Source organism: Apaloderma vittatum, unplaced genomic scaffold (assembly GCF_000703405.1).
Source record: "Apaloderma vittatum isolate BGI_N311 unplaced genomic scaffold, ASM70340v1 scaffold13475, whole genome shotgun sequence".
In the NCBI taxonomy this organism is placed as follows: domain Eukaryota; kingdom Metazoa; phylum Chordata; class Aves; order Trogoniformes; family Trogonidae; genus Apaloderma; species Apaloderma vittatum.
In genome coordinates this window covers 1-13,127 of record NW_009718878.1, presented here as the reverse complement: position 1 = coordinate 13,127, position 13,127 = coordinate 1, and the positions used below count along the sequence as shown (strand labels likewise).

The following is a 13,127-nucleotide window of genomic DNA, read 5'->3' as shown; positions in this document are numbered from 1 at the left end:
TATGTAACATGTCAGATGTGTTAAAAGATGGATACATTACAAGTTTAAATATTAGTTTTATACAGCGTATCAGGGTCAGAAAGCAATAATCAATCTTGCAGAATAGTGGTCCCCAGTACTTCTTCCGCTTGGCTGACACTAAAGGGACATGATTCAGAAGATTTCAGTTTAAAACTTTCTGTACAACCCAGTTTTTAAAGTGCTCATCTACCTAGCTTGCCCTGCTATTTCCCCAATACCACCACAGTTCCGTGTGCTCCTTCCCTAGATAGATCTTATCTGAATTCACATATAGCAAATTTTAATTTGATAAACAAATGACCAAAGAACTGTGTTACGTTACAGATTTTTTAAGAAATAGAAAAAAAAAGCATGCAGGCTGTTCCTACATATTCTCCTTTCTGAAGACAATTGAACAACACACTATCAAATATATTAAACTTATTATCAAATGCTTTAAACAAATCAATACCTCCAGCATTCTCATAAGAATATCTCTACCATTTCCATTTTCCTGTTCACTTTTGGACCGGATACAATCTACCAAATTGAGCAGAAGCTTGCAAGACATTGTCTGGATACTGCTTGGCAACGACTCATCATCAATGTTCTTGGCAAATAACTGGACAGCAAGCGAGAGATCGTTGAGTGGCAAATGCTGACGGACGTGATGGACCAGGTCTGCCAGTGTGCTGTAGGCAAGCGGTCTATCAGCACAAACAAGAATTGAAGAAAACACATTAAGGACAATTAACATTGTTGTTAACTGGAATTAATGAATAATTTCTGCCTGAAGCTACTTCAAGTTTCTAAACCCAAATTTTCCATGTCAATACGCAAATCCAGAGTTCAAGGGGCTTTTTCAATGATACAAGAGAACTCCAGCCTGTACAGTCTAACCAAAGCTGCACTGACCTGTCTCCCAACACTAACGTTACCCCTCTGGGCTTTCTTCCTTCCCCCATTGCTGAACATTCCCGGATTGTCATCTCCGTACAGTTAAGAGCAAATTAGCAGGTTTTAAGCCACATTCTAAGCAGCGTCAATGTCTTACAACTAATCACTGGTTCACACTGAATCACAATTTCAAAAGTAGTTATGAAAACTAACAAATTTTAAAAAACCACTGCTTTTCAAACACCAAGTTTAAGCATGCAGTAGAGTGAATGCTTCTAAATCAAACACGTTGTCAATAAGGCACACTTTATATTTAAGAGAAAATAATTCTCCTAGTTCATATACTTTTAATTTAGTCAGCAAGAGCACCTAAAACCTATAGACTACTGAAGACACGGAAAGTAATTATTCTCCCTAATTACTTTTTTCAGTTGCAAATGAGTAAGTTTTAAGGTACTTATTGACAAAACAGTTTAAACCTCATTCAGATTTTACAGTGGCCAAAAGACTTAAGCTCCTTTGTGAAATACTGGGAAGATAATGAACTGATTTCACTGTGACCACTGTTTTGGTTGTGCTCTCCAATTCAAAAAATGAAATAATTTTCATTCACCAATGTATCTCATTTTGCCCTACCCTCACGCTGCTGCGCTGCGCCAAAGCGTTAAACAACAACCACTCCTTACAGCAGCAAAAGCCCTTCCAATATTAGAATCTAATAAAACTAATTAAAGGAAAAATTTAAGAACCTCTACAGACAGTCCTTTAAATATTAATAAACCTTGAAAGAAACCAGCTCCGGTAGGTACTCAGGTAGCTATTCCAGACTTTGTCATACCTCAGTGTCTCTCGGGCAGTGTATCCAGAGCCAATTAGTATAGATTCATCAAAAAGCTTGTCCATACATGGAATAAATTCTATAATTTAAAAAAAAAAAGCGAAAAAAGAAAGAGCTGTACAGAACGACTGGCAAAGGAAATAAACAAAATAAGACAGTTAAGCATCAAATCACTTAACTTAGGTATTTAAACCTAAGTCAGGAAGTGGTTTTACTTAGGTATTTAAACCTAAGTCAAGAAGTGGTTTTATTACAAAATTCATTCCTGAAGCTTACAAGAGGCTGTGTCATTTACAGGAAAACTTCCAATTAATCTCTTGTGACTATGAGTGACAGTTGCCCCTGCAGTAACATTACAGTACACAGTCAAAGCCAGAGCATTGATAAGTTATATCCGCAGAGAGAAAAAAATGCTTATACTCCTTTCGACTTTGCAGAACTTTATAAACATCACTAACAAGGTACTGGAAACACAACTCTATTTTGTCTAGTGTCTTATCCTAGATAAGATGAATCATTTCGGCTGAAAAAGACCTTTAATATCTTCAAGTCCAACCATTAATCCAACACATCCAAGTCCAGCAATAAACCATGTTCCTGAGCACTCCAGGGACAGTGACTCCACCACTTCCCCAGGCAGCCTGTTCCAGTGCTTCACAACCCTTCCAGCGCTCGAGCCCAAAGCACAAGGAGGAACACATGCAATTTGGGGTCCAGACAACAAAGTATTCCAGTAACAAAATCAAGTGACAAAGTCAGACCAAAGAAGGACTTTCTTTTTAAATATAGAAACAAACAGTTTATGGAATTGATTAGGTCACTCCACCCTAAAGGCAGATGACAGAAATCACAGGAAGGAATAACTGTTCCAACCTCCAAATAATGCAACAAGCAAAAACTAATTAACAAATCAAAAAAAAGTCAAATAAAGAGGAACATCCAGCAACCTTCATCCCCACAATCTTAAAGACAAAAATCCAGCACTTTCTGAATGAAGTCTGAAATGGACAAGGAATCGGTGAGGTCCACTTAAATGAAAGGGACGACATGGCAGCTGTCTTTGCTTTAAGAGAACATCACATTCTACAAGAATGGAGGAAGAGAAGGAGAGTATTGGCATTGTTTTTTGAGAGGGGTAAAGATCTGGAATATTCGCAGTGGAAAAAGCAAATAAATACTGAGAACAAAGATTTTAGATGCAAATACAATTTATTATTTTAGAAGTCAACCACCACTGCAGTCATGATGCAAGCGTTCTTTGTCAACTCTCAACCAACACAGAAGGCTCGGTTCGAAAGATTATTTTACTGTGAACAATAACCCCAAAGGCAAGACCCACAAACACAAAACATTTCGCTCAACATTGATGTTTCCAAATCAGCAAAACTGCACCAGCAGAATGACTGAAGTCTCATCTTCTACAGATCTCCATATACTTTATATCCCGCTTCTCTTCCTCACATGCATTCTTCCCGCGATACCATGTTCCCTCTTCTTAACATTTCTAAGCATTTGCTCCTCTGCATCCACCGCGGGGCTGCCACGCAGCCAAAGGCAGAGCTGGAGGGATGCGTTACCAACCTGCATGCTAAAACGCCAGGCAGCTCACCACGGGCCATGAACTGCTACGCTCGCTCTGCTGTTTATTACTGCCATGGAGACACTAACTCAGGTTTTGTCCACTACCCAAACACTAAAGTTCACAAAGGATGCAGAACATTGTATCTTTAAGACCTCACTATGTTGAATTTTGTTGACACTGGTCAAGTTCAGAAGTTATTAAGGAAAGGATGAAAAATGTGAAACTATTAAGCTAATTTCTTTAGAAAAATAGCCAAAGAAACAGCTTTCCGAGTGACTGCAATAGTAAATTCCAGAATCAGGAAACATGCTATTTTCGGGCAAGCTAACTACACCTGTAAGACATCTCACTGCCCCACAACTGCTGTTAGCAGAAGGAAAAGAGAGGGGACCACACAGTAAAGATGAGAAGACAGAAGTTATTACTTCACAAAGTATACTCCTCTCCAATCTTGCAATTCCGTCAAACCAGAATGTATCCACCAAAACTAGTTAATTCAGGCAGACTAAAAATGGCTTTCCTCTGCTAGAGGCAAATAATATGAGCTGAATCAAACATATGGTATCAGGTTTTGACAGAACTAAAATACTGATCTGTTAACTTGAGTGGAAGTAAAGTATCCATACAACTGTGGGCACAGCTACCAACTAACACAAATGTTTATCATCAAATGGTAATTACTTGGAAAAACAGACACTTGGAAAGCTAGAAAAGCCACTTGTTTGGTATGCCATCCTATTCAGATTATATTTTTTTTAAGGAAAAAGAAAAAAGGCTAAACAAAAGTCATGCCCACTCCCAAAACAATCAGTGTGTAATCACCCAAAACAAATAAGCAATACACCTCTTAAATACACAGAAATAGTTGAAATCTTTCCAGTTTATAGATACGTTTTTAAAAAGTACTACATACGGCTCCTCAAGTCTGTTGTCAAGATGTGTTTAGCAGCAATCAGAAGCTCCTTCCGGAGATGTGCAGTTTCAGCCGGACAGTTGGAAAGCAACTGCAACATCCCTTTTACCATTTGCTGAGAGTATTTAGCCACTAATTCCTGTAACAAAAAGTAACGCAATTATTTTGATATTTGGTTTTCAAGTTTGCTTTACATTTGCAAAACAACATTCAATTAGTATTTCCTTGTTTCTCTTTAAGAAGTCTACCTGTAAAACTAAAATACAATAAATATCCCATAAATGCCTGGGGTGGCAGGAAGAACACATTTCTGCTTTGCATTCACACAAGAATACTTCTGAAAGGACAACCAAGTACAGCCGTATCTTCAGCTTTGCTACATCAAAGCTCTTCTTTCCAATCCCTCAGGCACTGCAGTCGTGCTGGTCACTCACCTGCCACACAAAGTCTCTAGAGATCTGTTACACCAAGAATAACAAAGTAAGAAGAATGCAACCTACCTGGTAAATTCTTATGATGTAAGCCAAAAAAGACAATGTTTTAATCTGAGCAGCAATAAAATCAGCATACAGTTCCTTGTTATAAAGTTTATGTTGCCTGAAATTAAATGGAACAGTTGTTACAATTTTGTTCTTCCTCTTTAACGCCTTCAGAAAATTCACAGAAGTTTCAAATTACATCATCTTGTAGTGAAGTTCTTGCTCCATAAGGGAATAAAACCATCACGGGAGAGCAAGCTCTCTGCCATTCAAATTCCCAACATCTTATACTCTAAGCAGAAAGGCACAGCCTCAAGGCAGCCACACAATCTTCAGCTAATTTTCAGCCAATACAGTAGCATCAAACATTTGGCTTTGTTCCCCTAACCGGGGCAGTATTTCTTCTCCAAGCAACATTCCCTCCCACAGACTTGTCCATCTCCCTCCAGCTTCAAGTGGGCAGCCAGGGAAAGATCGAGATCTTCCTCCCCCTGCCCTGCTCGGCACCACCTGCCACACCTTAGAAGCGCCTCACAACATCTCTCTCTCAAGCAAGAAAAGCAGCGCCCACATCTGCAACAGCACGAGGCTTTACCTCAGCTACACTTTCCAAGTGCAAAACTCTTATCACTGGTGGAATTGTAAGGATTAAACAACAGCAAGAGCCCCAGTTACCATGGTCCCTGTTACATATTCTCTGTGGTAACAGGGATTTCTGTCAGAAACTCTATTTTAAAAAAATGTCTTGTCAAATAATAAATTGGGATTTACGGCACAACTATCGATTTTATCAGCGACGCGTATTGGAAATACTCGGATTTGCCAGTTACTTCACCTAGAAAATGTGACAGTTTTAATTCAAATAATCATTGCTGCTTTTCGAGATTACGGCAGTAAGACTAGAAGCAAAAATCACAGGATAAAAGGCAAAAATATTTTGGGCAATACTGAACAGCAGGTTTAAGTATTGTATCCCAAATATCATCAAAATACTGTTAAAATGCTCTTACCTTGCTTGAGCAGAAACCTGTATTATAATAGTGTTCATAATCAAGGGCACAAATTCAGCTACTACATTATGAATGTTCAGTTTGTAGAGCTTAAAAAAAATAAAGTATTATTAGAGAAATTTACAAGTAATGTTCACAGTCAACATCAACATCACAGTCAACATCAGAAAATATGAAATCTCAGTGGCTTATTTTTAGATTCCATTTTAATCTCAAAGATATGTTACATTTATTTTTACCAATATGTTAGCCAACAGAAGTTACACGAGTCATTCAGCAATAAAAAGTATTTACACACAAAATCCTGAAGTGTACTAACCTGGTACATAAGAACAACAATAATGGGTAGCTCAGCCAAGACCTTTAGAGATAAAGATCCTCTGGGAATTATAGAATGCTGAAAGAAAGAATAAACGTGTCCTGGTTTGAGCTAAACAGAACCAATTCTTTCTAGTGATTTTATTTCTATAAACGGTTTAACTATTAATTCAAAAAGGTAACCGAAATGTATTTTTAAAGAAGTTGCTCATTTTAATAGCACTATATTTAGCAATAACATTTTCCAAGCAAAAAACTACTTGGTATCCTCTTAAACAGAAACCTTGTAATTTCAGCTGCATAGAAAATAACGGAAAAGTTTCAATGAGCTTCTACAAATAAATCTTGATGAGAATAACATGCAAAAAAAAAGCCTATTACTTTTACCTGCCCTTACGATTTGGGGTATTGTGACACAGTCTCATAGCTAAAGAGCAGGTAGAATAAATACTCACTGTTCTCGTTTCACTGTCTTCTCGCTCAGGGTTTACTTTCACCACAATTGTTGTAATCATGCCAACCATCTCAGGGGTTGGAACGGTGTTCTCTGGAATCACCTGAGGATTCTCAAAATACCGATTCTACAAGCAAAGAGCAGAAAACCAAATATCACTTGTAACACTCAAAAGGCCATTTATTTCATTAGAATTCCTCTGCGTAATTCTTCCCCCCAAGTTACTGCAGACAATTTTTTCTTCTCTGCCCATTACAGCAAGAAGCAGAAAAGCATCCCCAACCAGCACGGTTCTTCTGCTGAAGAAAATACCCAAACAGACAATCTGCATCAGTGACAAAGTGCAGGCAATGGCATCCAGAGGTCAAGAACATCCAAGAGCTCTATCTGCTGGGAAGTACATCACCTCACCCTTCCCTCAAAAAAAATTTTTTGCTACGTTTATCATATAACTTTATCTCAATTTTCTCATCCTAGTCATACTGTGCTAGAAACTGAGGGTTTTCTAATTCAAAAATCTAAATTTCTCTATATTTTAGAAGTACTTTTGTTAAATATTTTTATTAAAATTGTATTTGTTCTGTATCACTGCATACAAAAGTTATTAGTATCTTTTAGAGATAATATTAAGAAGTAAAAAAACAGTTTTCTGACTACAGCAAGGGCAATTTAGGAAATAAAAAGCTTACCACTACTTTTGGAAGTTCCTTGTAAATCTGTTTCACAAAGTCCAAAAAGTGATGGATCTAGGAAGCAAGAAGTCAGTTTACCATAAAGAAAGAAAAAAAAAAAAAAAAAATCACAATTTTCTCCCTGTATTAAAAGTACAACTACATAAAATCTTTAGTCACCACTAGTGTATATTTTTCATGGTATTTAAAAGGAATTTGAAAGTGTTCTATTTCCTTCTGTTCAGCCAATATTAATTCGAATCGCAGTTGGAAAAAATCCCATTTTCCTACCATCTCAAAATATTTCCAATAAGGTATTATTAGAAATAATTACTATAAACCACTAAGTCTTCCCAGGAGAAAATGAAGGAAACAAAGCAATAGAATAAAAAAGCAAACTTTCAAATACTCCTTTATGAGTCACAGGAGAGAAGCAAACAGGTAAAGAAAATCATAGGATTCCTTTTCCTGGGTTTTCCCTTCACAAACCGAAAACGCATCAATTTTCTTCCCTTTTGTGGGAATTTTATTCCTTAGTCTCATCATATTGCCCATAAACACTTCTAGAAAACAAAAAAGGGGGGTTAAGTGTTTCTTTTTTCCCCCTCGAGAGGTGCTAGTTAATACTACTGGAGTCCTCTCTTAAAAATTACTTAAAGGTTAAAAAAAAAAATAAAATACGGTTACAATAACAGGTCAGCCAACATAAAAGGACAGCAGGAAAAAAACAAACCAACCAATCAAGCCACCTGACCAAAATAACAAGTCTGAAGAGCACAGCAGTAAGTTCTATACCATGTAACGAGATTTATGACCTACTTCTTGAGTTATTGCTGGTCGGAACTGTTTGTGCAACTCAATAATTATTCTTAAACAAATCAATACATTTTCTTCATTCTCTGTCTGAAAAAAAAAAAAAAAAGAATCTTTAGTGAGCCTACTGCTGCTTTTGTCAACTACTCCGTAAGTACTTCACAGTCCTATAAAATTATCCTCATCTCAGAAGCCTCCAAGGGGCCAGTAATATGAATTTGCATGAGCACAATGCCTTTCCTTTGCCAGAACTTTACCTTACAGCCTTACAGTATGATTAAAATTAAATTTGTCCCTCCTGGAACAAAAACCAGAAGTCTGAACCCTTCTGTATCATCAGAACTGTTCCTAATATCCCACAGCAGAGATACACAAGTGGGGCTCTTTCCACACCGAGACACCTCCACAGGGTTACTTTCTGTGAGCTCCACCTGACAATCCTTTCAATTCCGAGAAACAAAACAAAGTCTCTAGAATATGATATCTGCATTTATATAACCCAGAAAAGTGTTTGTGAATGAAATCTTGCCTAGCAGAAGAACAGTTCCTAATTTCTAAAGGGCAGAAAAGAACATGCAGAAAAACCACAGACAGCAAGCTATCACACTGGTGAAGCCCTTCCACTCTCACTCCAGAAGCACAGCTACTTAAAATTCTATCCCCAGCAGTTTTTGGAGATGAAGAACTTAGAGGAAAAACTTTCTGAAAACTTGAAAGAGTCTTAAGAGATAAAAAATACCTCTAGAAATCTAAACATCACAGACAGGATATTCTTGGTATGAAGACGAAGATGTTCATTTGTTGGTATTCTATGGATTATTTCAAGCACTAGCTTTCGGAGTTGCTGTAAGAAAAAAAAAGGGAAAAATAAACACGTGACAGAATTTTTAAAAGCTCACAAAAGCCAAAAATTGGTTGCAATATCTTTCTGGCTTAATGCTTCTGCATTCTTAAAAAGAAATAAAAAAGCCATTTTACTTTGTGTAGACATAGGCTTATAAACAAATACATAACGCTCCCTACTACCCACATACGTGAATAAGCAAACTTAAAGTTACAGCTGAAAAATGCAAGTTATCAGGCTTTTTTTAAGGAACTCAATTTTAAGTGTTTAAGAACATAGATTCAACTTTTGCCCTTCATTCCACAGTAAAGTCAGCAACGTGTCATATTTCAGTGAGAAAGCACCTAGCGTTTCCTCATTTTTCACAGAAGCTCAGATTTGTGAAGTTTAAAAGTAACTTATTTAGAAAGCGAACTCCTTCAGTTTGACTCCAAGACAGGTCCATTTTTGACAACAAAGACTATACATGAATTATTTCATTAGGTTAATCGAGTCCTTTACAGAACACGCTGAAAAGGGATGCTCCCCACAGTTACCTGTGCTGGCTTCTCCTGCAGAAACTGAACTTCTCCATCTTGTAGAAAAGTGAGAAACCTAGGGATGATGTGTTCCAGGAATGTAGAATATTGAGGGGATGATGTCACATTCTAATTAATAAAAAATTTTTAAAAAACAAATTGGTATGACACATAATGCTACACAGATTATATTGTTACATACAAAGTCACTATTTAACATTTTCAGTGACTTAGCACACTTAACAGATTCTGTGATGACACATCTGCTGAAACTCTGCAAAAGACTATTAGTAAAACAAACAAAAGTGAATGCAAATTAATCTCTTTTGTCTAATCCCAACGGACTGCAACATGATTTTTGTTTCCTCTATTTCAGCACTGTCACCACATAGAAAATAAAACTGTTATAACACATAGCTATTTTAAATAGGGGGAAAAATGCTGTAGAGGATCTTGAACAAGAAAGTCTGACAAGCACACTCACATTTCATTGCTCTAGGATTCCTAAGTCTTTTCAGTCATTGTTAAATTGAGGCTTTAATTATTTCTGCAAATATATGCACATGCACACATCACCCAAACTGAACATTACTTTCCACTGTGAAAACAAGAAGTTGTCACAGCCTGGGACAGTCGATCCCTGACCCAAGGGACATTGCAGACCATGAGACAGCCCGCTCAGCATATAAAGTCAAGGGAAGGAGGAGGAAGGGGGTGATGTTCAGGGTGCAAATGTCTTCCAGAGAAGTCTGGCTGCACCTTCCCCTTCTCCACCTTCCCCACAATCTTTCCAATTTTCAAAGACTCTGAACCTCACCAACTTTATGCCATCAGAATGATCCTACTTTGAAGAAAGAAAGGAAAGAAAGTTTCCAACAAGAAATGAAACAGATACTGCTTTATTCTTGGAAAGGGGCTCACAAATCCATTCAAGGAAAAGTATACCTTCACAAACTCAGCTTTGATTTCTGAAAGCACCTTTCCAACTTCTTTGCTAAACAGTAAAGAGCAGAAAATATGGGGCACTCCTGCTTATCTACAAATTGCTGTCCCAAACCATACAAGAAACTAAAACTCCCAGCTACTCTAATCAAGTCCAGAATTATGCTGCTGGCACAAAACATCAGAAGCAGCAACAGAATTTGATTCTGGAAGCTTTTTCTCCTCAGGAAAAATACTGGAAGGACAACAAATAAATACACTCCTCTTCCCACCTGGAATCCAAAATCTGTATGAAGAAACAGAAAAGAAAAAAAAAAGAAAAAATGCCCCTCAGAAAAATAATTTCTAAGAAACAAGACTCAAAACTATCAAACATTTCCATCTAGAAATTGGCTTAGAAGAGCAATATCCTCTGCTAGCCCAGAACAACATCCCAACAACCAGCCCAACAACTGTCACTGTGAAGTGGATAACATTATGGTAAAGCATTAATTCTTACAACCTCCAAAGAAAAAAGGGACCTAAAACTATGTTTGTGATTCCTCTTGCTCCTTCAACTATTTCCCAACAAACAGAACTCTACTTCGGCATAAGTCAATTCATCATCTCTTCACGCAGGATCACTCTACAGAACCAAGTAAGTTCCAAGAGAACATTATCAAAACACATATTGAACAAGTTCTTCCCCACTGAAGAGAAGAACAAAGAGAATCAACTAAACCTTCAGATTCTAAACAGATCACTAGGCTAAGTTGTTAAAACTATTCTTTCAGTCAGGTAACAAACTGTTTTGGAGATTGCGGGTCAACTCAAACAGATGCAAAACACCACAAGGATATTTTTAAGTAGTCCTGGTAAGATCAAGAACTGTCACAGACATCTGCTTATTCACGTACAGACACTAACCAAGAATTAAGTCTTTTAACTTTAACTTTTTTAAAATAATCCAGTTGTGTCAGCTCTAAATGTATTATTCCACTATGCAAACCTGAACTAAACAAAAAAAAACTAATTGGACAGAAAATTCCACAGGTAACAACCAAAATTGGCACAGCTTCCAACATCCAGGAAAGTTATATCCAGGTGTAATTTTACGTAAAGCTTACTTACAAACATCCAAAGACATTAAACGGAACTAGAGCATGTATTTATATTTCCGTATCACAGATTAAGCAAGATCACTTTAACTAAAGCAGGTAAGTACAGAATATGCTTTAGTAGAAGCACTTTTTTTAATCGTAACATGCCTAAAAAAATACAGAGAGAATTCCAGTAATTCTAAGATCCTGGACTTATTCTACAAAATAACAAATTCTCTATAATTTCAAAACAGGGACATAATAACTAAGTATGCAACCAAAGTATTTCTGCTAACAAAGGGTTGGTTTAACTTGTGTCTCCTTTGTTTCTGCTTGTCATCTGAACTCGAGGATCTATCACTATGCAAAAGACGTCAGTGTGGCCATCTCCGCTCCTGATGTCAGATTCTGCATTTGACATCTCCTCCCTCGCTTCTATACTATGGAACTACTCAGAGGAATCAAAAGGGCTTCTCCTTTGTCAGGGCACAATACACATTCCAACTAAAGAAAAGAAAGCTTTAAATACAGAGGTTTCATATCGTTCAACAAAATGGAAGAGAAATCTATTATTTCATCTTTATTTAAATGCTTACTGAATAAAGATTAGAGAATGAAAGAAGTCTCCAAGTCCAAATGTTGCAATTCTTCAATAATCTGACTAATTCCTAAATGCAAATCTAAAATCAATGACGTACAGCAATATAAATCATAAGTGACAAGACACCAGTATCAATACTTTAACCACCTAACACCAGAAATCAAACCAACATATATCAAGAACAGGAAAGACTGCCATTTCAGGAGGCTGGAGAGTTTTGAAGAGCTTTTGTTGTTTGGGGTTTAAGGGGTTTTTTTTTACCTCAAAATTCTCACTGACTTCTTGCATCATCTTCAATTTGGTTTCATCAGCTGAAAATGAAAATTCAAGCAAAAATGTTAAAAGTAAAACTATTTCATGAAGGAAAACACCAGGCTCATTGATTAAAGAAGCAATCAGATCTTATCAGTTTAGCCATCACAGCCCAATTATAAGGCAGACAATTCTCACAACCAACCATCACACAAGTGTACACACTCACACAGACACACAGCTCGCGCACTTCGGCTCATGCAAGTACTGCTCATCACTTTGCTTCTTCAAAAATCAAAACTCAAACAAAGTTCGAAGTGAATTCAACAAACATTTACCAACTATCTAAAGAATACTGCAGCTTTTGTGAAACTACTGAATAACTGTAACTTCCAATAGAAAAGAAATATCTTACGTGTATTGACATCTGTAAGAGCAGCCACAAACTGAAGGTATTTTTTCATCAAAGTGGTTTGGTCCACCACGGTAGGACCTTGTGCTGAAACAAATGCCATCTTGGAAGAAAGGTCAGCTTTCAGTTCTTAAAATCAAGACCAATACACCTACAAAAAACCCCAAAGTTCTTAGTTTATATGGCTAGTTAACAGCAGCTATCACATCACCTACATTCATTTTTTTGACATACCGAAGAGACCGTACCTTTTTCAAAAACCCCAACTGTCCCGTTTAGTTGGGCTTACGCGCACAGTGCCGAGCACGTACAGCACTCAGCAGCACAGAACAGACTCTCGGGTACCAGTGGTGACTGGGCTCTTCACACCTCAGCCCGACCACCGACGGATTGGGCTGGTCTCTCCCAGAAGCAGCAGCAGCAGCTCAGGGATGCTCCCGGCCCGGCACACCTGCTCTCTCCCGGCCGGATCCTAAACTCGGAGCTACCCCTGGACGCTCCCCG

At 37.5% G+C, this 13,127-nt stretch overlaps 1 protein-coding gene across 1 annotated transcript in view; it reads right to left on the bottom strand.

The window, feature by feature from the left end:
* TRRAP (transformation/transcription domain-associated protein) overlaps nucleotides 1-12,726 on the bottom strand; it is an 82,307-nt gene extending 69,581 nt beyond the window's left edge. Inside the window, 13 exon segments of the mRNA XM_009870422.1 lie at nucleotides 473-707; nucleotides 1,736-1,814; nucleotides 4,231-4,369; nucleotides 4,731-4,827; nucleotides 5,720-5,808; nucleotides 6,039-6,116; nucleotides 6,493-6,618; nucleotides 7,181-7,237; nucleotides 7,982-8,065; nucleotides 8,715-8,819; nucleotides 9,356-9,466; nucleotides 12,221-12,270; nucleotides 12,627-12,726. Of these exon segments, the coding sequence (XP_009868724.1) occupies nucleotides 473-707; nucleotides 1,736-1,814; nucleotides 4,231-4,369; nucleotides 4,731-4,827; nucleotides 5,720-5,808; nucleotides 6,039-6,116; nucleotides 6,493-6,618; nucleotides 7,181-7,237; nucleotides 7,982-8,065; nucleotides 8,715-8,819; nucleotides 9,356-9,466; nucleotides 12,221-12,270; nucleotides 12,627-12,726 (1,350 nt within the window).
* Between the last annotated feature and the right edge of the window lie 401 nt (nucleotides 12,727-13,127).